General features: G+C 40.5%; 2 protein-coding genes across 6 annotated transcripts in view; both read left to right on the plus strand.

Moving 5' to 3' along the window:
* Positions 1 to 20,654, plus strand: part of sgcd (sarcoglycan, delta (dystrophin-associated glycoprotein)) — a 364,688-nt gene that overhangs the window by 333,879 nt on the left and 10,155 nt on the right. For 4 of the 5 annotated variants that reach the window (XM_058758921.1, XM_058758924.1, XM_058758923.1 and 1 more), the window contains one exon: positions 3,878 to 3,950. In XM_058758921.1, coding sequence (XP_058614904.1) covers positions 3,878 to 3,950 — 73 coding nt within the window. Of the gene's footprint in view, positions 1 to 3,877; positions 3,951 to 10,080; positions 10,440 to 20,654 lie in introns of those variants that run through there. The other variant, XM_058758925.1, reaches the window with a different exon arrangement.
* LOC131529287 (uncharacterized) lies at positions 10,301 to 12,296 on the plus strand. The gene is made up of 2 exons (XM_058758920.1): positions 10,301 to 11,753; positions 11,889 to 12,296. Exon 1 carries the CDS (start codon positions 10,301 to 10,303, stop codon positions 11,699 to 11,701), a length of 1,401 nt encoding a protein of 466 aa, XP_058614903.1. The 3' UTR covers positions 11,702 to 11,753; positions 11,889 to 12,296.

Consider the following 20,654-nt stretch of genomic DNA (forward strand, 5'->3'; position numbering starts at 1 on the left):
AAAAAAGGGGTATTTTTATTCGTCTTGTCAGGATACAATTCGTTTAACATTTACAACACAATAGGAAAAAGTGTTGCATAGAAAAAAAAATGTAGGTTGTACAAAAATAGCCTATTAGTTATTTTATTAATCTTGTCAAAATACTAAAGTTTAACATTTTGCTGTTAACACAGTAGGAAAAGTGTCGCAGAGAAAAATAAATAAATAAATACGGCACCTGTCATTTAAAATTATAGGCTAGGCAAAATATAAACAAAACCGAGTTGAACGTTATTCAAGGACAGTGCATCCTCACTTTGCTCCATCCTTATTCTGCTGTCACTCATCGACAACCTGCCTGTTCTGTAGCCTGTTCTGTTCATAGGCTACAACCTGCTCTGAGGACCGTTATGCACATGCTGCGTACACATACCCAGATAGCTAAATTTGTCTGGCCCACCTCTGGGCCACAACGTTGCTTAACTTCTGACCCAGTTCTGGCTGAGTCCCCGGCCCAAAACTGGCCCACACACTGAAAACTGCATCAAACAATTTCCTCTGGCCCAGATGCGGCCCACTCCCTTTAAAATGACTCTTATTTATTGACGTGGCCCAGATATGGCCCAGACACTTTAAGGCAGATCTGGCTGAGACTCGGCTTGGTCCCCGGGCCAAATGTGGCCCAGAAACTGCTATATGTAATTCAGCAGTGAAACACAAATACAACCATTTAAAAACATTAAAAAGGCTTTAATTATAAAATTACCAAATACTTTAATATAAATGTATATTAACAATGAACAAATGCACTACAATATAAAACATCAACACACATTTTAAACCACAAAGTAACAAGTAAATTATATTTACTGTATATTATATATATGAATAGTTCATTTGCAAAAACGGATAACTAACGGATAATTTTTAAAAATCATGTTTTTTCATTGTGCATTCCAATTAATCTCAGTCAAACTGCAGTCGGGATATTTTGATTAGGTAAAAAATAATGAATAAATACTAGCTAACTAACACAATACAACACAATAAAAACATGATAACAAAAAACATAATTTTTAATTTTTTTTAAAAGTTAGTTGCAAATTTTAATATCCGAGTTATCCGTTTTTGCAAATAAACTCTTCATATATAAAAACATCATGTATCATAATTCAGTTCAGTTCTTATGGTGTCAGTGCAGTCAAGTCAATAATATTGCTGAATATTAGGTGTCTTCAACTAAGCAAGACAAAAGGCAACAGTGACAAGGAACCCAAACAAGACCCGGCTCAGTCAGGAAACAGTCTCCTCTGGCCAAACGAATGAACGTGGTGTGATTATTCCAGGCTGCATCAGAAGTCAGATTGTGGATTGATATCATTCAGAATATTTCATCCAACTTCTTCTGCTTGAAGAAACATCACGCTAGCAGGTGAAGTTGGTAAAAAGGGTCTGTGCAGAGGGCTTGTCTCGTTCTCATAGTTTTTGCTGAGGATCTGTGCTCGGGCCATCAATGAGGTCTTCAAAGGGATCGGTCATCTAGTTGACGTGGTCTCCACTGACATTCAGGGATGTGTTGTGGTCGTTCTTGGGTGCAGGTCCACCGTCTGGTCTGGATACCGACTGGATCAGCTGATTACTGTAACCTAGGGATTAGGGTGAGACAATATATAAGCGACTAATATAAGCATTGATGTCATTCTTCTTACAAATCAACGAGTACATTAGATAATATGGGAAGTGTTGCCAAGTGTTGCTGCTTACACTAATTGGTGCAGCATAAAAATCCTTTAAGGGATTTGAAATATAGAAAAGTGATAGTGTGTCGTGTATGGAAGGTTAAAGAGATGGGACATTTAAACTCACAGAGTGTGTCTGCCTCCCGAAGTCCACCCTTTTGATCTGCCAGCTGGAACCACCTCTCCATAGTCCCCTTGACCTCCATTTCAGCAGCATTAGCTTGAAAGTTTTTCCAAATTGCAGCCTTGAAATATATGTATAAATTTATACAAATTAATAGTTAATACATTAATGAAATCTTATTGTATAGCATTACCATATAAATATATAGGCCTACAGATAGGCTATGTTTATTTGCATTGTTGCATGTGTCATTATATTATTAACATTTCACCGAAATCAAGTTCAAATACAAACTTTTTGACCAGCAAATGTTTTTCCCAGTCATTACCGCCACATCAAAGGCAGAACGTGCATCGCATTTACGTTTTTATGAACAGGTTATACAGTTTTCTGTCGCTATGTGGGCGATCCGTTTTTTTTTTTTTTTTTTATGTTATTTGGCCAAAATATATCATATTATAAAAGATTCAGCGCTTCGCACAAGCTATTTGGCTGTGACGCGACAACAAATGCTAGACTAAGACACACTTCTCTGCTCTTAAAAAAACTTTAGCCTTTATAAATATAGTGTTTCTCGAGTGAAGAAAACGCTGAACTTATTCAATCAACTTTCTTTTATTTACCTTCAGAAAACTGAGATGCTCCAAACTGCGAGCTGCACTTCATTCACGAGAGAGGCGGGAGGAATAGTGAGGTTAGACTGACTGTTTGAGAAGTCAATGGCGTTACAAGGTTTAGTGGCGGTGGCATCACTTACTGATCCAGGATCAGTGATCCTTAGCTGTTATATTTCTGATTTGAGCTCGAGTTTCAAAAATGCTTTGGAAAATGTAACGTTAGCTTTTGTTGACGCTACCCCGCTTCTTGATCAAAAATAGAGCTTCACTACTGAAAAGCTATTTGATTCAGAAAACAGCGACGCTACCACCACGCTACTGAGAAATGTAGTTAAACTACTAGCGACACTACTGCCCAACACTGAACGTATTACCATACTCACCAAATACGCATTACGTTACTCATGCTAAATATATGTAAGTCTGAACTCGTGAAATACATGTAATGTTTGTTTCATTCATGCTGGACTCCAGAGTGTGCCCTCAGAAACTCCACATACTGTAAGCATCACAGAAGTAATAGAACATTTAAGGAAATCCCTAATATGGACAAAGACATCCAGCTGTCACTGTAACTGAATAAAAAGCAAATAGAAATGCTTTAACCAATCAAATGTGAAGACAATGAACACACAAAGTGACATATGGTTTATCTGTGTTCTTCAAGCCTTCTCTGGTATAGTGCAAAACTCTGTGAGCTCATTGATGTGATGACAGCTCCATTCATTGTAATGTCCTTTAACCCATTTACAATTTGAATACAAGATTGTTTTTCACGCTACTAAGAGGACCATCTGCTATTTGCACAATGCAGTGTCAGGAGTATCTGTGTGATGATGACAGTTGTGTGTTCAGTGCAATTAAAATGAGTAACTGCATTTAAATGACGCAAACATAAAGTCACACTGCCTAATATTTGTGCTACTTTTAAGTGCAAATTATAATAAAAATACATTAATCTCCAGCATGACAAGGGCCACAAAATTAATGCAGACAGATTGAATGCAGCCCGCGAGTCACCTGGTGAATACCCCGGCTTTAGACTGTACAAGAGAAAAAATAAATACATTTCCTGATGTATGAAATTGCACCTGTAATGAGCTCTAGGTGTAGTTTACAATGTATATGCTTTATAAATGTAATTAGCATTATTATTCCAAGAAGCACCTCCACTTCTCGCCTAAGTCTATTGATCGGAACTGAGGCTGTAACCCATAACGTAATGGCTTCAGTTGCTTCAGCAAAGCCTAGTGAAAAGGTTTTGGTGACTCAACTTTAGGGCACCTTCTCAGGGACACAGCCAGACTGTATGGATCAATACTGGAGCTTCACAGATTATGTCCATTGATTTTTGCATGCAGACTTGCTGCTTTGTTCAGAGCATGACTGAGATTGTACATGTCGGAATGTGTTTGCAGGAGCTGAGGGTGCAGTGTTCAGCAACTCGGTGGAGACCCCACATGTGAGAGCTGAGCCCTTCAAAGAGTTACGGTAAGACAGTTTGACGTATATAATGCCATTGTTAAATGCTGGATTCTAATTGGATGTTCCAAGATATTTACATTTTCTTGAACTACATAACTATACTTATTTTTTTTTTTTACCACATTGCAGGTCAATATGGTTTTTCTTTTTTATAAATTGTTCCAAAGTTTAAAATAAACTGAGCTTTAAAGAGTCATACATGTAGCCAAAGAAACAGAAAATAAAGAACCTAAATGTATAAATAAAAGGGGCAGTCATGGCCTAATGGTTAGAGAGTTGGACTTGTAACCTCAAGGTCATGGGTTTGAGTCTCAGTACCGGCAGGAATTGTCGATGGGGGGAGTGACAGACCAGACCAGTGCTCTCTTCCACTTTCAGTAACCACGACTGAGGTGCCCTTGAGCAAGGTACCAAACCCCCACTTGCTCCTTGGGTGCTACAGCAAAAGAACTCTGGGTGTGTGTACTTGGATGGGTGAAATGCAGAGCACAAATTGACATGGGACACCATACTTGGCCACTTGTTAGGTTACTTTCAAAAAATTTTTTTTTTTTTTTTTTTTTTAAAGTTTAATTTAATTTAGAATGTTTATACAGTAGAAAGTTCTATAAATTGAACAAAATTCTGTGACATTTGGTAAAGAGAAAAAAACCAAATCAATATATTTTCTGAAAACAAATCTTAATATATCATGTTGATAATTAAGTTAAGATAATTATCCCCAGGTTATGGCTGATACATTCTAATTGGCTGATATTAAATTGATATACTGTTTTGTTTAAATTATTATTAAACATCAAATATTGACCGATAGTGTTAAAAAAATCTAATATTGGCATCTGACCAACATGATTCGGATCGCAAATGCTTATTTTAGATTTTTTTCATTCTTTTTCTTATTGTTACTGAGAAAAAGAAAGAAAAAATCTGAATCAAAACAATATTTTTCAGTGTTTGTGCTTGAATCTAAAGCCATAGCACTGCTGGAAGTTTAAATACCACATTCCAAAATTATGTACCATTTATGTTTCTCACTAAAGTTTATTTTTTATTTTTTAAATACTCTGTTTACATAGCTGCATCTGCTAGCATTATCCAAATCATTAACAGCAAGCCCTTCACCAAAGTACAGCTGCAGAAGACGCCACATTCAGAGCCACATTATCAAGCTGCATAGGGAGATGATTGCACGTCGATTGCAATTTCCCACATATAGTGTAATGATCAAAGATTGCAGGGAAAAAAATATTATTTTCCAGCTAACACTACACGTGGTTACATGTCTGTGTTGAGAGCTACAAAGGAGGGAAATAAAGCATGACATTTGTGCAAATTCCACTTATCCCTAAATTTAGGTTTTTACTGTGCGTCTGGCTGACAGCAGATTATAGAGCACCTCTGTAAACTGTTTCCGACAGCAGAGGGGAAGGGTGGGCTCAATTCAGATTACCTCCTTTTAAATGCATCACTAATGGTTGTAATTACAGTCACAAGGAAATGGGAAGAGGAAATTTGGAAACATATCCTACACTGCTTATTAAAGAAACACACAAATGGATATTTGTTACAGGCAGTTGTCATGATATTTCAATAATGACCGCATTCAAGGTACTTGTAAAACAAACAGGATGTCAATGTGCTGTGATTTTAATAGCTCACGATTGCTTTGAATGTACTTTATGTTCTTTTCAAAGCTATTGAATATACTCACACCACCATCTAAATTCAGACAAATGCTCCCTATTATTGGAGGCTTGCAGAATGCAATCAGATACATTGTTGCACAGTTATTATTGCTCAGTGGTATGGCAGGAAAAGATAAGAGTTATACATTAGACCGATGTCATTGTTGTGTAATAATGGTAAAATTCCGACCTTCTCCAGCCTGCTTCATCCGAATATCAGGATGTGCATTATGAGACTTCTTGAGTGAATGATCACTCTTGCTGTTTGCTCTGAAAGTGAGAAATTACAGCCAATTTAAGTGTTATTTTCTGCCTTTATAGAATCCAAATATCACAACAAAATATGTACCTGGTCTGTATGTAGTGTCTGAGGCCTATTTGGAGAAAGTGCTGGCACTGTAAAGTACAGTTTACCCATGGTGAACCTACTCATTATAACAATGGCTTGATCAAAGCAATGTTGTATACATGCAGACAAAGGAAGATCAATGTGCGATTAGCTGGCACCTCCTTCTCTAGGACAGGCATGCTTTCCTGTCCTGATCGATGCCTGGATGCTCATCAAAATCTAATTAAAGTAGATTCTCATTAACTACAACAAACACATGAAGCACAAAGCCAATACCCCAAGCAGAAGGCGAACAAGAATGGTAGAGCATTGGCAACTGGGTCAGATATGGCAGGGAATGCACATTTAGCATTTAGAATAAGCAATAAATGGTCTGTGGGGAGAATGGTGAGTGTGAACACACACAAACACATTAATGGCCCAGTTCTATCATGTTCTGCTGATGGAGCAAGCAAAGTAAAGGCACCAGCACAGACAGGTGTAATGGCTTATCAAACCTTCTGTGATAAACAAGGACAACACATCGACAAATTGTCAATCAAAATCAGGGGAAACTCTAAGGACACTGGGACAAATCTGCCTAAATACCTGTAGAAATTATGGTGTTTAATTAGTTTGAGAGAAGTCTGGTGATTCAATGTAATTTGTCTGTAATCCTTTACCATTAAAGGAAAAATCATTTACTTGCCCTCATATGTCTTTGCAAAAGTCTTTTGTTGATCTTCAGAACTGAAATGAAGATATAATGTTCTCATTATTTTCATCCATCCATTGAAAGTCCACACAACCAAAATGTTCAAGCTTCCAAAAGTACATAAAGACATTTATGACATGAGTGAACACACACACAGTTGGGAATTCAGGGCCTTGCTCAAGGGTCTCACCTCAGTCATAGTATTGAAGGTGGAAGAGAAAGCTGGTCATTCACTCCCCTACATACAATCCCTGCCGGTACTGAGACTCGAACCCACAACCTTCGGATTACAAGTCAGACTCTCTAACCATTAGGCCATGACTGCCCCATACGCTCAGCATACGTGCTTGATGTGCAAGAACAAACCTCACTGGTTCTTGCATTCATAACATCGTAATGTATCTTCGTTGGGGAGCCTGTCTCTGAAAATATTGATATATACAGTTAATTTCATTAGCTAATGAGCATATCGTGTAATTAATTCATTTGAGGGCCCTAATTATATCCTCATCAACCTTTGAGGGAAAACATTCAGTAAAGTATCATATGATGATAAACTATCACTGAAATATTCAGATCATAGACATAGTGTGCACAGTGTCCAGCCTGGCATTGCTGGAAGACCAGCTAAGACCAGTAAGACAGGTTAGTTTTTTTTTTTTTTTTTTTTTTTTTTTTTGCACTCTTAAAAGCATGAAATGGATATATAGTTTTGGAAAGTGGGCATTTGCTTGAAGTTAGCAAAATAGCTGAAATTGCTGTCTAAGGAATTTAAAGGCACTGTAAGCAAAGACTTGTGTGACACTTTCATTCTCCCCAAGTGATGTGATTTTAATTTATTGGTTGTGACTCTTGGGCGTTACCTGTCACACCTATGGACTGTCTGTGTGTTTTTCTCCCCAATTGCTCCCCGTGACCCAGTTTCTCCCATGTGTGATTGTCTCATTTGGTTCAGGTGTGTCCTGTTAATTACCCCTTGTTTAGTTCTGTATTTAAAGTGTAGTCAGGCCCATGTTTCCTGGTCTGATGTTAATTCGTCTTGATTTGCTTCGTGTGTCTCCAGCCTGCCCTGTGTTTCCCTGCGTTTGGATTATTAAAGACTGTTGTTTATGATTATCCCTCATCTCCGTGCTCCTTGCTCCTTCACAGTAGGCACTGCTGACAGAACACCAGGCTGACAAAATAGTTTATTTGCATGTTTCCCCTCCATTTGTTTTCCGCGTTTTGTTCAGTGTTTTGTTTTCTATTTTTCCTTATGAATCCCCTTGCCTCGTTATTCACCTCCCTAGCCTGTAAGGATCTTCCCCTTGTGGAGTATGCGGTTGAGTTCAGCCAGCTCACCGTTCTAACAGCGTTCGACCACGCAGCGCTGAACTCACTGTTCTGGATCAGGCCGAACTACTATTGCCCCGTCGACCTCCCAGACACCACTAGACTGAACTGGAGGGAAGCTATCATCTGGTGTCTGGAGAGCGTCTATCCCCGATCCAGTGCACAGCCAGACCCAGAGCCCAAGCCCGAGCCCACCGATGACGGAGAGCCTGAGCGCAACCGACGAGCCATTGCTGTACGGAGCGACAGAGCTGAGGGTCGCCGCGGAGTCAATCCCGCTGGCTGATTCACTCCCCAGCCTAATGATGACAGCAACAAGCTCTAGAGCCATGCATTTCGGCCCGGGCCGACAGGCCCCGACTTTTTTACATCCCTAGGGCCGGGCTTCGGGCCAATTTTTATTATTTTTATATTTTAGATATCCATCAATTAGTGATGAAAAAAAATTGCTGCACTGGTGGAAACAACACGAGACCATGCTGCCGCGTCTGTCGAGAGCGGCTCGACGGTGTTAAGTGTTCCGCAGCAGCAGAGAGCGCAAGTGACTTCAGCCCAGCTGAAGAGTTCTGCGTTCAAATGCACGCAATAGTCTAAAGCTTGCCGCAAAGCCCCAGCAAACATAATTACTATGAATGTGTCCGGGAGAAATAGTAAGGAGATATTTGAATTATTTAGCCTAATAAACTAGTGTTTTCTGAGTCCGTTTCGCAAGGATGAAGTTGCTGATCCTGACTCGCCGTCTCCTCATTAGACGTGCCTTTAGAGAGAAATGCATCTTTATGGATTATGATTATAATAAAAGAGTTTTTTTTTTTTTTTTGTTAAGTGGTAATTTAATGCTTTCTATATTTATCATGTCTGTGAGGCATGTATTCGCTCAGCTTCGGTTCATTATTGTGAAGCGCTCCTGTTCAAGACGAGACGGCAGAAAGTGCATCATATTTGTTTTCTTTGTTTTATAAAAGCACAATGTTTTGTTGATATTGTGAGTGCACACAAATATGAATGATGTATTACTCTTACCTTTATCAGAAAAAATTACAGCGTAGGCTATTTTAAGTTGTTTCCACTGAAAAAAATGCAAGTGATTGCCCTGGTGCCTCCATGTCCTGCAGAGCGTGCTTTAGCTTCCACAAACTTGGATATAGGCTAGCGCACATTATTATTATAGTGCAGGTTTAACATTTAAACATTGTTATATGCTTAAACTGTTTTAGTATATATATATTTTATTTTAGGCAAGTCGTGATGATTTGAGAAGGCTGAATTGATCAAACATAGGCTATGATCAGCTCACTGTCTGCCGCTGGCCGTTACTTTAAAGCTCTTTCTTTTAGTAGTTGTGGCTGGACTAAAGTGGGGAAAAAATAGAAGCGTGACATTGTCCTGCTTATATTTCACCGGATATGCCTGCTGAGCACCCTTCAGGATCGCCGATCTGTTATGCCATCTTAGTACATGGAAGATGAGAGTACGCAGCTGATCAGAGTTTTTCCTTCCGTCATATACGCGATGGGCCCTGTCAATCTCGATGTCATTTTAACACGTTAATATTTTTTTTACGCAAATTAATTGTTTGATAAGGTTTGACCCCAACTTCTTGCCGTCATCGCAGCACGGAGGGTTATCTGTGTGATGAGGGTACAGTACAGCGAACCAGTGTTGCCAGGGTAACTAACGGCACAAGTGGGCTATTTTGAAAATACTGTCATGGGAAAAATTACAGAGCCATGGGTTGCAGTTTTTTGGGCTACTTTTATAATGTACCACGGCCGCCCAAAGTGTATGTCACGGATCCGTCTGGCATTCTTCATCACGTCTTCACTGAGCACCCTCACTGGAGTCCTAATCATCTGCACCTGCTCCTAATCACCTGCGCCTGCTCCTAATCACCACAACCACTTAGCCACAGGATAAAAGCACACGCCACTGTTCACTCAGGGTCCGATCTCGTATGTAAACACTACGTGGACTCAACTTCCAAGACCTACTCGCTGAGTATTCTCCTGTCAAAAGTTACTTACCGTTTATGCCTTACCTCCTGTCTCTACTCCTTGTGTCCTCCTCTCCTCTCAGATCGTCTGTCTCCAAGTTCCGTGTGCATCCTGTGGATTCCCTCGTCTCGTCCTCCCCGCAAGTCTGTGGAATTCAGTTTCATCACTCTCATTCTCACATATCATCGGTGTTCACCTCGGATCTCACCCTCTCACCTTAAGTCTCAAGATCAATCTGCGTTTACTACTACCTGTTCAATAAACACGAACGTACTGTCACTTACCTCTGTGTCTGGCTATATATGTTACAGAAGGTCGGACCGCTTACCGATGATGAAACTGGAGGTAGGACTGTGTTTGTTTTTCAGAACGGCAGAAGTATTGAGGAATATGTGGAAGAATTTATTGAAACCAGTTACCAAGCCATCTGCAGCGACCTCACTTTAATGGACGGTTTCCGAGTTGGGCTAGAAGAGGACATCAAAATGGTAATGCCACTCGGTGATCCCAGCTGGTCTTTGGCACAGTACCTGAAGTTTGCCCTATGGATTTCAGGATCAGCATTTCAAGTAGGCATAATGGAGATCGCGCCAGCCCCTGAATCCAGTCCCAACATTCCGACCACTCTGCTGTCGAGTCAATCCGCCGTTCAACTCTTTAGTCCACCATCCAGCCCGTCCGCCATCATCCATTCAAGTCCGCCGACGGAGGCTCATGTACCCTTAGGAATTTTGGTGGAGTATGAGGGGATGTCATACCCACCAGTGCCAGCTCCTCGCAAGTGCCCGCCTGTGCCAGCTCCTCGCAAGTGCCCGCCAGTGCCAGCTCCTCCCAAGACCTCTCCTGTGCCTCCGCTGGTCCCGTCCAGCTCTCCTGTGCCTCCGCTGGTCCTGTCCAGCCCTCCTGTGCCTCCACTGGTCCCGTTCAGCCCTCCTGTGTCTCCGATGGTCCCGTCCAGTCCTCCTGTGTCTCCGCTGGTCCCGTCCAGCTCTCCTTTGTCTCCGCTGGTTCCGTCCAGCTCCGCGCTTCCCGAGCGCCCCCAAGTGTCCGCGCTTCCCGAGCGCCCCCAAGTGTCCACGCTTCCAGAGCGCCCCCAAGTGTCTGCGCTTCCAGAGCTCCCCCAAGAGTCTCTGCTGGTTCCGTCCAGCTCCGCGCTGCCCGAGCGCCCCCAAGAGTCTGCGCTACCCGAGCGCCCCCAAGAGTCCGCGTCTCCAGAACGCCCACCAGAGTCCTTCCAAAGGCTGAAGGTCCCTAATTTCATCAAAAAAAAATTGGGGGGGGGGCGGCTATATACCCGTGGTCCTGATAGCCATAGTGGCAATGCTCGGGACTTTGGTCAGGGCCACTATGGCTCCTCATTCATGGCCTCTTGGAAGGTCGAGGCCACCGAGTCCACAGATCTGCTATGGCCTCCCAAGCTCCCTGCTCCGCCATGGCCTCCTAAGCTCCTTGACCCGCCATGGCCGCCGGAGTCCCCTGACCCGCCATGGCCTCCCAGAGTCTTCTGTTCCGCCCTGGATGCCTCCCCTGTATTCCCTGTCTTGCACCAGCTTCCAGGGCGCCCACCCCCCCAGTGGTATTGTTACGGCACGGGACGCGCCTTCCGGGAGGGGGAGGTACTGTCACGGATCCGTCTGGCATTCCTCACCACGTCTTCACTGAGCACCCTCACCGGAGTCCTAATCACCTGCACCTGCTCCTAATCACTACAACCACTTAGCCACAGGATAAAAGCACACGCCACTGTTCACTCAGGTACCGATCTCGTACGTAAACACTACGTGGACTCAACTTCCAAGACCTACTTGCTGAGTATTCTCCTTTCAAAAGTTACTTACCGTTTATGCCTTACCTCCTGTCTCTGCTCCTTGTGTCCTCCTCTCCTCCCAGATCGTCTGTCTCCAAGTTCCGTGTGCATCTTGTGGATTCCCTCGTCTCATCCTCCCCGCAAGTCTGTGGAATTCAGTTTCATCACTCTCATTCTCACATATCATCGGTGTTCACCTCGGATCTCACCCTCTCACCTTAAGTCTCAAGATCAATCTGCGTTTACTACTACCTGTTCAATAAACACGAACGTACTGTCACTTACCTCTGTGTCTGGCTATATATGTTACAGTGTATAAGACAAATAAAAATTAAAATAGATCCTTTTACTAATGTGTATTATACTTGGAATGTATACCTGGCAACTTAAAAACGGAGAGGCGGTTGTAACATTACCAACAACGTAAGTTTCAGCCAGAGCATACATGGATTTTACACAGCAGAAATAAACATGACAACAGCCACTATAGATTATATAAGATAATAAACACACGATTATGATAGGATACGGTTTGTATGTGATTTTCTTGAGTTGAATGTGTACATCTGAAATGTTAATTTGTGCCGCGATATAAAAGGCTATAAATAGCATATTTTAACAACAGTAAATGACCAAATTCCACATGTGATCGTAAAAGGAAGTTATTACAAACACTTGATGGTAGTTTGAAGTGAGTTCTGAGTAAAAGTGTACTATTAATCTCATAAATTGTCTTATGAAGCATGATGCTAATATTAGCTCCAATGCACCTGCAGAACAGGTCCAATTCTTCTTCATAATGCATTTTGTCATATATATAATAGTCTACTTCACGTAAGATCGCAAGAAAATGTTTTGTTGTATTTATTTAGAAATACTTTTGATAATAGTTGGGTAAATGTATACTGGGATTGAAGCGATGTAGCTTGGTAAACGTTTTATTGCCAGTATAAAGGCTGATAATGGCTGAATAAAAGCAAAAGAATAATGATAAAAGAATAATAAGGATTATGTCTCATACCTGGCGGAAGTGTAAAAGGTTCTGTTTCCTTAAACTGGTTTGTCACAACAGTGAGTACACCCCTAAGTGAAAATGTCCAAATTGGGCCCAAAGTGTCAATATTTTGTGTGGCCACCATTATTTTCCAGCACTGCCTTAACCCTCCTGGGCATGGAGTTCACCAGAGCTTTACAGGTTGCCACTGGAGTCCTCTTCCACTCTTCCATGACGACATCACAGAGCTGGTGGATGTTAGAAAACTTGCGCTTCTCCACCTTCCGTTTGAGGATGCCCCACAGATGCTCAATAGGGTTTAGGTCTGGAGATATGCTTGGCCAGTCCGTCACCTTTACCCTCAGCTTCTTTAGCAAGGCAGTGGTCATCTTGGAGGTGTGTTTGGGGTCGTTATCATGTTGGAATACTGCCCTGCTGCCCAAACTCCGAAGGGAGGGGATCATGCTCTGCTTCAGCATGTCACAGTACATGTTGGTATTCATGGTTCCCTCAATGAACTGTAGCTCCCCAGTGCCGGCAACACTCATGCGGCCCCAGACCATGACACTCCCACCACCATGCTTGACTGTAGGCAAGACACACTTGTCTTTGTACTCCTCACCTGGTTGCCCCCATACACGCTTGACACCATCTGAACCAAATAAGTTTATCTTGGTCTCATCAGACCACAGGACATGGTTCCAGTAATCCATGTCCTTAGTCTGCTTGTCTTCAGCAAACGAACCCATGTTCGAGGAAATAGCAGAGCAAGTGAGCTATCGTGTCATTGATGCGGAAGCAGTTCAGTTCATTGCGTGTGAGTAAATTGTGAGATTTGTGAGAGAAAATCGCCAAATGTCTATTTGCCGATTCTGACTCTGAAGGGGAGTATTTGCCTTTTGGAAATGACAATCAGTCGTCTAATAATTGCGCTTCTCCCAGTACATCTTTGCAGCGCAATGGTGCCGCCGTGCAAGGCGAGAGTGTTCACGAAGCACAAACAAGTGATCATTTCGACTCTTTGCCCAACAGGGACTGGGGTGGCAGGGCAATATCTATTATTTCCTGAATATTGCTGATGAACTGATAAAAAAGTAGGCTACTGTTCACATGCATTTTACTACTATATAGTATAATAATGATCCGGATTCCTTCAAATAGGTTATGCTGGTAACTAAAACACCATTACTGCTCATGCTCCCCCGATCATGTCCCCTACCTGCCATCTTTTTGATAATTTTGTCATGAAAATATTTTTTATTTTATTTTTTTTAAATAACACAATTACACAGCTGCACCGAGGCAACAAGTAGTGGTGTTTTCTTTATCAGAATTACCTATTTAAAGGAATCCGGATTGAACTCACTCGTCAAGACAGTGATTTGGAGCCACATAGTGTCTGTTTTAGTTTCATATTAAACGTATCATTTAATTGATTGACATGTTGACATACACTATATTTCCAAAAGTATTGGGTCACCCCCTTCTAATGAGCAGGTTTGACTACTTTAGTAAATTCCATGAGTACAAATCTTAATGTTTAAGCATATAATGATATTCTAGGGAATTGTGTGCTTCTAATTTTAAAGCAACAGTTTGGACAGTACCCGTTTCTATTCTAACATGACAATGCCTCTGTGTATAAGGCAAGGTTCAAAAAGAAATGATTGATTTAGTCAGTGTGGAAGAACTTGACTGGTCTGCAGAAAGCCAAGTCCTAATCCAAGCTGAACACCTCTGGTGTGACTTTAAATGCAGATCTTGAGCCAAAAACTCTTTACCGAACAAAAATGACTTGTACATATGGGTACAGTCATTTTAGACACTTCCAAAACTGTTGCAACAGAGATGGAAATACAATTTTTAAATACATGAACTATGTTTCCATCTTTGTTGCCACAGTTTTGGAAGTGCCTTTTTCTGTTCTAAAGAAGGGGGTTTCCCAAGACGTTTGTCCATATAGTCTATGTGCAAGTCATTGGTGTTTGGTAAAGAGTTTTTGGCTAAAATTGCCTAGCTATGTTTACAGTGTTTATTATGATGTTTGTAAACATTTCGCATCAGCATTAGGCCTATTTCTGAATTAAATAATAATTTTTGAGAGTGCTTGAACTCGCTGGACTGAAGTGAAAATGTTCTTTGATAATGTAAACGTTCTTTGCACTCTTTTTGTACAATGAAAGTGTTATAGACTAATTAGTAACTTAATTTTTTAATTGTTTTTTTTTTATTAAATTCACATTAAATACAAAGTCAGTCGTATTAAAATCAAGTGAAGCGTTAGTTAATTCTAGACTAATTCTAAAATGTACAAAAATTACTGAACTTTAACGATATCTGCATACTTTTGTTGGTTCTGTTCTGTTTACCCTGGGGGGTTATCACTTCTCTCCCTGCTCCCATCCATGCTAGGCTGCATGGATGCGCAGGGAGTTCTTGCCCAGAACAGAACCATACCGCCAATCCAAACTGTATGCTAATTGTCAATCATCATATTGTGCCAAATCTATGGAAAAAGGCAATCATTAACCCTGTTCCTAAAAAAGCTTGTCCACAGGCGAATAATGATCTTAGACCTATTGCCTTAACTTCTGTTGTGATGAAGTGTATGGAAAAGCTCATCATGAGCCAATTAAAACTGGAAGTATGTCCACAGTTAGATCCCTATCAGTTCGCATATAAACGTCAAAGAGGCACTGATGATGCTATCAACAGTTTAGTGCACCTAGTGACTAAACATCTTGAGAATCCTAGGGCATATGCTAGACTGTTGTTTGTAGATTTTAGCTCAGCCTTTAATACCTTGCAGCCTCATATTCTTCTGAAAACAATGCAGCGGATGAATGTCAGTCCCTTTATTATTAAGTGGTTCTACTCATTTCTGACCAATCGTAGCCAGCAGGTTAGGGTGAACAGGATGTTGTCTGAATCTACGATTATCAGCACTGGCGCCCCACAGGGGTGTGTCAGTTCTCCAGTCCTGTTCACATTATATACTAATAAATGTACATGCAGTGCTGATAATAATTACATGATCAAGTTCTCTGACGACACTGCTATCTTAGGTCTTATATCTGGAACATCAGATGTTATTACTTACAAACATGAGGTTCAAAACTTTGCCCAGTGGTGTGATAAACATTTTCTCAGTATTAACATAAAAAAAACAGTGGAGATGATGTTTGACCCCAGGTAGTGCTGGGCGGTATACCGGTTCATACCGAATACCGGTGTTTATTTTTCTTATGATATGAATTTTTAAAATACCGCAATACCGGTGTCATTTAAATAACGTTCGGAACGCGACATGTTTGAGAGGGGTTTCTTTTCACTATTGCATTGTGGCAAGAACGCAGCTGTATGTGTTACTAAGCGTGAAAGTTCTGAAGCTGTAGAACTAGTAGAACGTGATGACACAGAAGAACTCATCCACAATATCCACCGCCCGCTACCATCAGCTCCCGCGTCTCACACACACGAGCGTGACTTTAGCACTATATTTAGCAACTTTCAGACCCTTTTAGCGGCTTTTTTTACATAGAACATACAAACTGACAAACCTAGCGACTTTTTTGGATAAACCTTAGCTATGGTTCAGTTGGAAGATGTCTCCAGTGCTGCCCCGCGTTGCGCGAGATCTGACTCCCAGCGCAGTGTCGCCTCTCTCGGCGTCTGTTCTGTGCAGCGAGCGGCAGCGAAGCACCGCATTCAGCTGGCCGTACCGCAGCAGACTCGTCAATAAATGAGTACAAAACAGGGTTTCCAAGCACCTGCTGCTAACTGACTGTTTGGAGTTATAAATATGAGCATAGTTCGTATGTTAATATTATGCACTTTTTTGTTTGGTTTTTTTTTTTTTTTTGTTTGTTACTCAGACGCAGGCAGTGCACTGCATGAGACAAAAAAGTAATATAGCCAAAACCACCGCATAGCCACTCTTTAGTGTAACGTTAGATGCATGTTGATTTTATCAGGCGATGTCGCGATTATAAATGAGAGTGACTCCTGGTTAACATGCAGGCTATTAATGAGTCGTGTTTAGTCACTATTTAGTGTGGAATTTTTCTACAATATTCGCTCATCATGACAGTAAAATAGGGCATTCTATCAACTGAGTCAATCAACTGCAGTTTTTCCTCTCTCAATCAGTACAAAATGTGGTTAACACCCGGTCATACATGAAAAAAATAAATACCGTCATATACCGTGAAACCGGTATAATTTTGAAAAATACCGTGATATAAATTTTTGGTCATACCGCCCAGCACTAACCCCAGGTCCATCGGAGACCACTTACCAGTGGTCATTAATGGTCAGAATATAGCCCAGGTGGACTCTTACAGATATCTGGGCATCCACATTGATAATAAACTGACATGGAGTGTTCAGGTTGAAAATGTGTGCATTAGGGTCCAACAGCGATTGTATTTTCTTCGTAGGTTGAGGGTCTTTGGTGTTAACCAGAAAGTGTTGCTTCTCTTTTATCATGCTGTAATCGAGAGCATTTTTCGATATCGCATCTCAGCCTGGTTTGGCAATCTCAGTGCACACTTGAAAGCCAAGATTACACGCCTAACACAGAGAGCCATGAAAATTCTGGGAGTTAAGCAGCATCCTACACTTCAGGCTATTTTTGAAGAAACAGTTATTACACAGGCTCAAAAAATTATTTCAGATCCCACTCATGTCCTCCACTCTGAGTACCAACTTCTTCCCTCGGGAAGACGCTTCAGAGTTCTTCAGTGTAGGCTTAAACGTTTTAAGAACTCCTTTGTCCCACTGTCCATTAAAGCATTAAATGATAAGTTAGCTAGAGGTCAACAATTATAATGTTATTTTTATTTATTTATTTTTATTTATTTATTTTTGTTTGTTTGTTTTGTTCTCAACGCATCTGGGTGTGCAAACGATGATTGGTGGTGTGTTGCATGGTGGGTTGGGTGCAGTTTGGCTGTTCGCTGTGTATTGTGGGGAGGGGCAGAGACAGGTTGTTACATGTATTGTATGTGTGTGGTGTGTTGTTCGTGTAGAGCAGCAGAGATATCGTATTGTATGTGTCTAAAGCAAATTTCCTTCGGGACAATAAAGTTTATCTTATTTTATCTTATCTTATCATTGACGATAGTGGTCCTGACAGAAAATATGTTATGCTATGACACACATATCTGGTACTTAAGTAAAAAGACGGATTTTTATGCAAAGTTAATAGATTACACTATTAGGCTGCTTTGCCCATCGCCCATTATAGATCATCTAACATAATCTATAAAGGTGCAAAATGCATTTACTTATAACATACACATATTGGAGAATCGAGATATTTCATGATATATTTTGGGAATATTTCAAATAAAAATAAAACATTTATATTAATTTTGAAATAAATTAATATATTGATGAAAAAAACAATAGACACCATTAAAAATTTTAATGGTTTTACTGGAAACTGTAATGGACCCTGTTGGTCTCTACTGGTAATTGGTCATCTTCTATTGGTGGCTTGTTCAAACCAAAAAATCCTAATGGAATATGTCCCAAAACACACTACAGAAAACAATTTTTTAATGGCTTTAGTAGTTAAAAGTTGATGGTTTGTAATGTTTGTAATGGTATTTGTAGTGGAAACCATAAACATTTTCTGTGATGGTTTTATTGTTTTGTTTTCAGTAGGGACATAAGCCTACATCAGTTATACAGTGGTATTGTGGCTGCTCCGACATGATGAAACATTTATTTAAGTTGAAATTGTTATAGATTACTTCTAGAGATTGCAGTGATACATGACATGGTGAAAAATGGCGGAATGAATAATACTTAAAGTAGGTTGAGTTGAATTTTAAAATTGTGCCCCCGGCCTAAAAGCACAAGTGGCCCCTGTCTGCCAACCCCCCTGCCAACTATTTTGGAGAAAAAACAGTCGATATTGACAATATTGTGTCAACAATGTACACCATTTAATATTAGGTTAAGTTTAGCCTATGTTTTAATCAATTTATTTATTAATTATACACCACTGAATAAAGTATTAAATAGTGGTGATCTTAAAAGGAGAGCAAACAAGTGTCCGGCTGCACTGGTAAACAGCCATGGTATTTCAAATCCAGACTATCTGGCCTAAAACTGGACAGATGGCCACCTTTTACATTTTGGATATGCTTATGTACATAACAGATTTTCAATGCAACATTCAAGTCTCCCAGTCATTGACTTTTACTAAAATTGTGTGATTTACAATCCCCTGTTGTTAAAAATTGTTTGGATAAAACCAGATCAAAAAACAGGGCATTGACAGAAGCAGAAGTCAAGTCACCTTTATTTATATAGCGCTTTTAACAATACAGATTGTGTCAAAGCACTTAACAGTATCAAATTGGAGGATAGAGTGTCAGTAATGTATAATGGTAAGATTAAACACTCAATTTTCAGTTAAAGGCATTTCATTATTGAATGCAGAGATGTCATTGTCTAGCTCAGTTTAGTTTAAATAGTATCTGTGCAATCAAATCGGCGATAATCACTAGAAAATTAAGTGTCCCCAACTGAGCAAGCCAGAGGTAACAGCGTCAAGGACCCAAAACTCCCTCTGTGACAGAATGGAGAAAAAAAACCTTGGGAGAAACCAGGCTCAGTCGGGGGGCCAGTTCTCCTCTGGCCAGACGAAACCCGCAGTTCAAAAGTTTATATTTCTATTTTTTATTTTGTTGCAATTTCTAACAATACTAGTATTATGTAGTTAGGTATTTTATTATTTTTTTAGTAATTTTGTTATATTTTTAGTTTTATTGTATTTTAATCGAGGTCTTTGCTGGGGATATGTCTCTGGGGCTCATCTAGGTGTCCTGGTCTCTGCTGACAATCAGGGCTGTAGACATCATCTCTTGGTGCTGATCCACCATCTGATCGGATACGGACTGAGAAACAGAATAGGAAAGAAACAGACAAATATTAGCGTAGATGCCATTCTACTTACGATGTAACGAGTACATTGTGTGTTATGGGGAGTGTTCCCGGTTCTGGTTGATCTAATTAATGCAGCCTAACAATCCTTTAACGGATTTGAATTATAGAAGCGTATTAGTGTGTTATGTGTAAGCCAGGCTAAAGAGATGGGTCTTTAATCTAAATTTAAACTTACAGAGTGTGTCTGCCTCCCGAACAGTTAGGTAGATTATTCCAGAGTTTGGGTGCTAAATAGGAAAAGGATCTGCCGCCCGCAGTCGATTTTGATATTCTAGGTATTATCAAACGGCCAGAGTTTTGAGAACGCAGTGGACGTGGAGGACTATAGTGTTATAAGAGCTCGCTCAAGTACTGAGGAGCTAAGCCATTCAGGGCTTTATAAGTAATTAACAAGATTTTAAAATCTATCCGATGTTTGATAGGGAGCCAGTGCAGTGTTGACAGAACCGGGCTAATATGGTCATAGATTTTGGACCAACTGTAGTTTGTTGATCAAGCGTGCAGAAAAACCACCCAATAAAGCATTACAATAGTCTAACCTTGAGGTCATAAACGCATGAATTAACATTTTTGCATTTGATGTTGAGAGCATAGGTCGCAATTTAGATATGTTTTTGAGATGAAAAAACGCAGTTTTACAGATGCTAGAAACATGGCTTTCAAATGAAAGATTGCTATCAAACAGCACACCTAGGTTCCTGACTGATAAAGAAGAATTGACAGAGCAGCCATCAGGTGTTAGATAATGTTCTAGGTTATTACATGTGGGGTTTTTAGGTCCGATAATTAACACCTCTGTTTTTTCAGAATTTAGCAGTAAAAAATTACTCATCATCCAGTTTTTTTATATCGACTATGCATTCCGTTAGTTTCTCAATTTGGTGTGTTTCACCGG

The sequence above is a fragment of the Onychostoma macrolepis genome, chromosome 21 (assembly GCF_012432095.1).
Source record: "Onychostoma macrolepis isolate SWU-2019 chromosome 21, ASM1243209v1, whole genome shotgun sequence".
NCBI classification, from domain to species: Eukaryota; Metazoa; Chordata; class Actinopteri; order Cypriniformes; family Cyprinidae; genus Onychostoma; species Onychostoma macrolepis.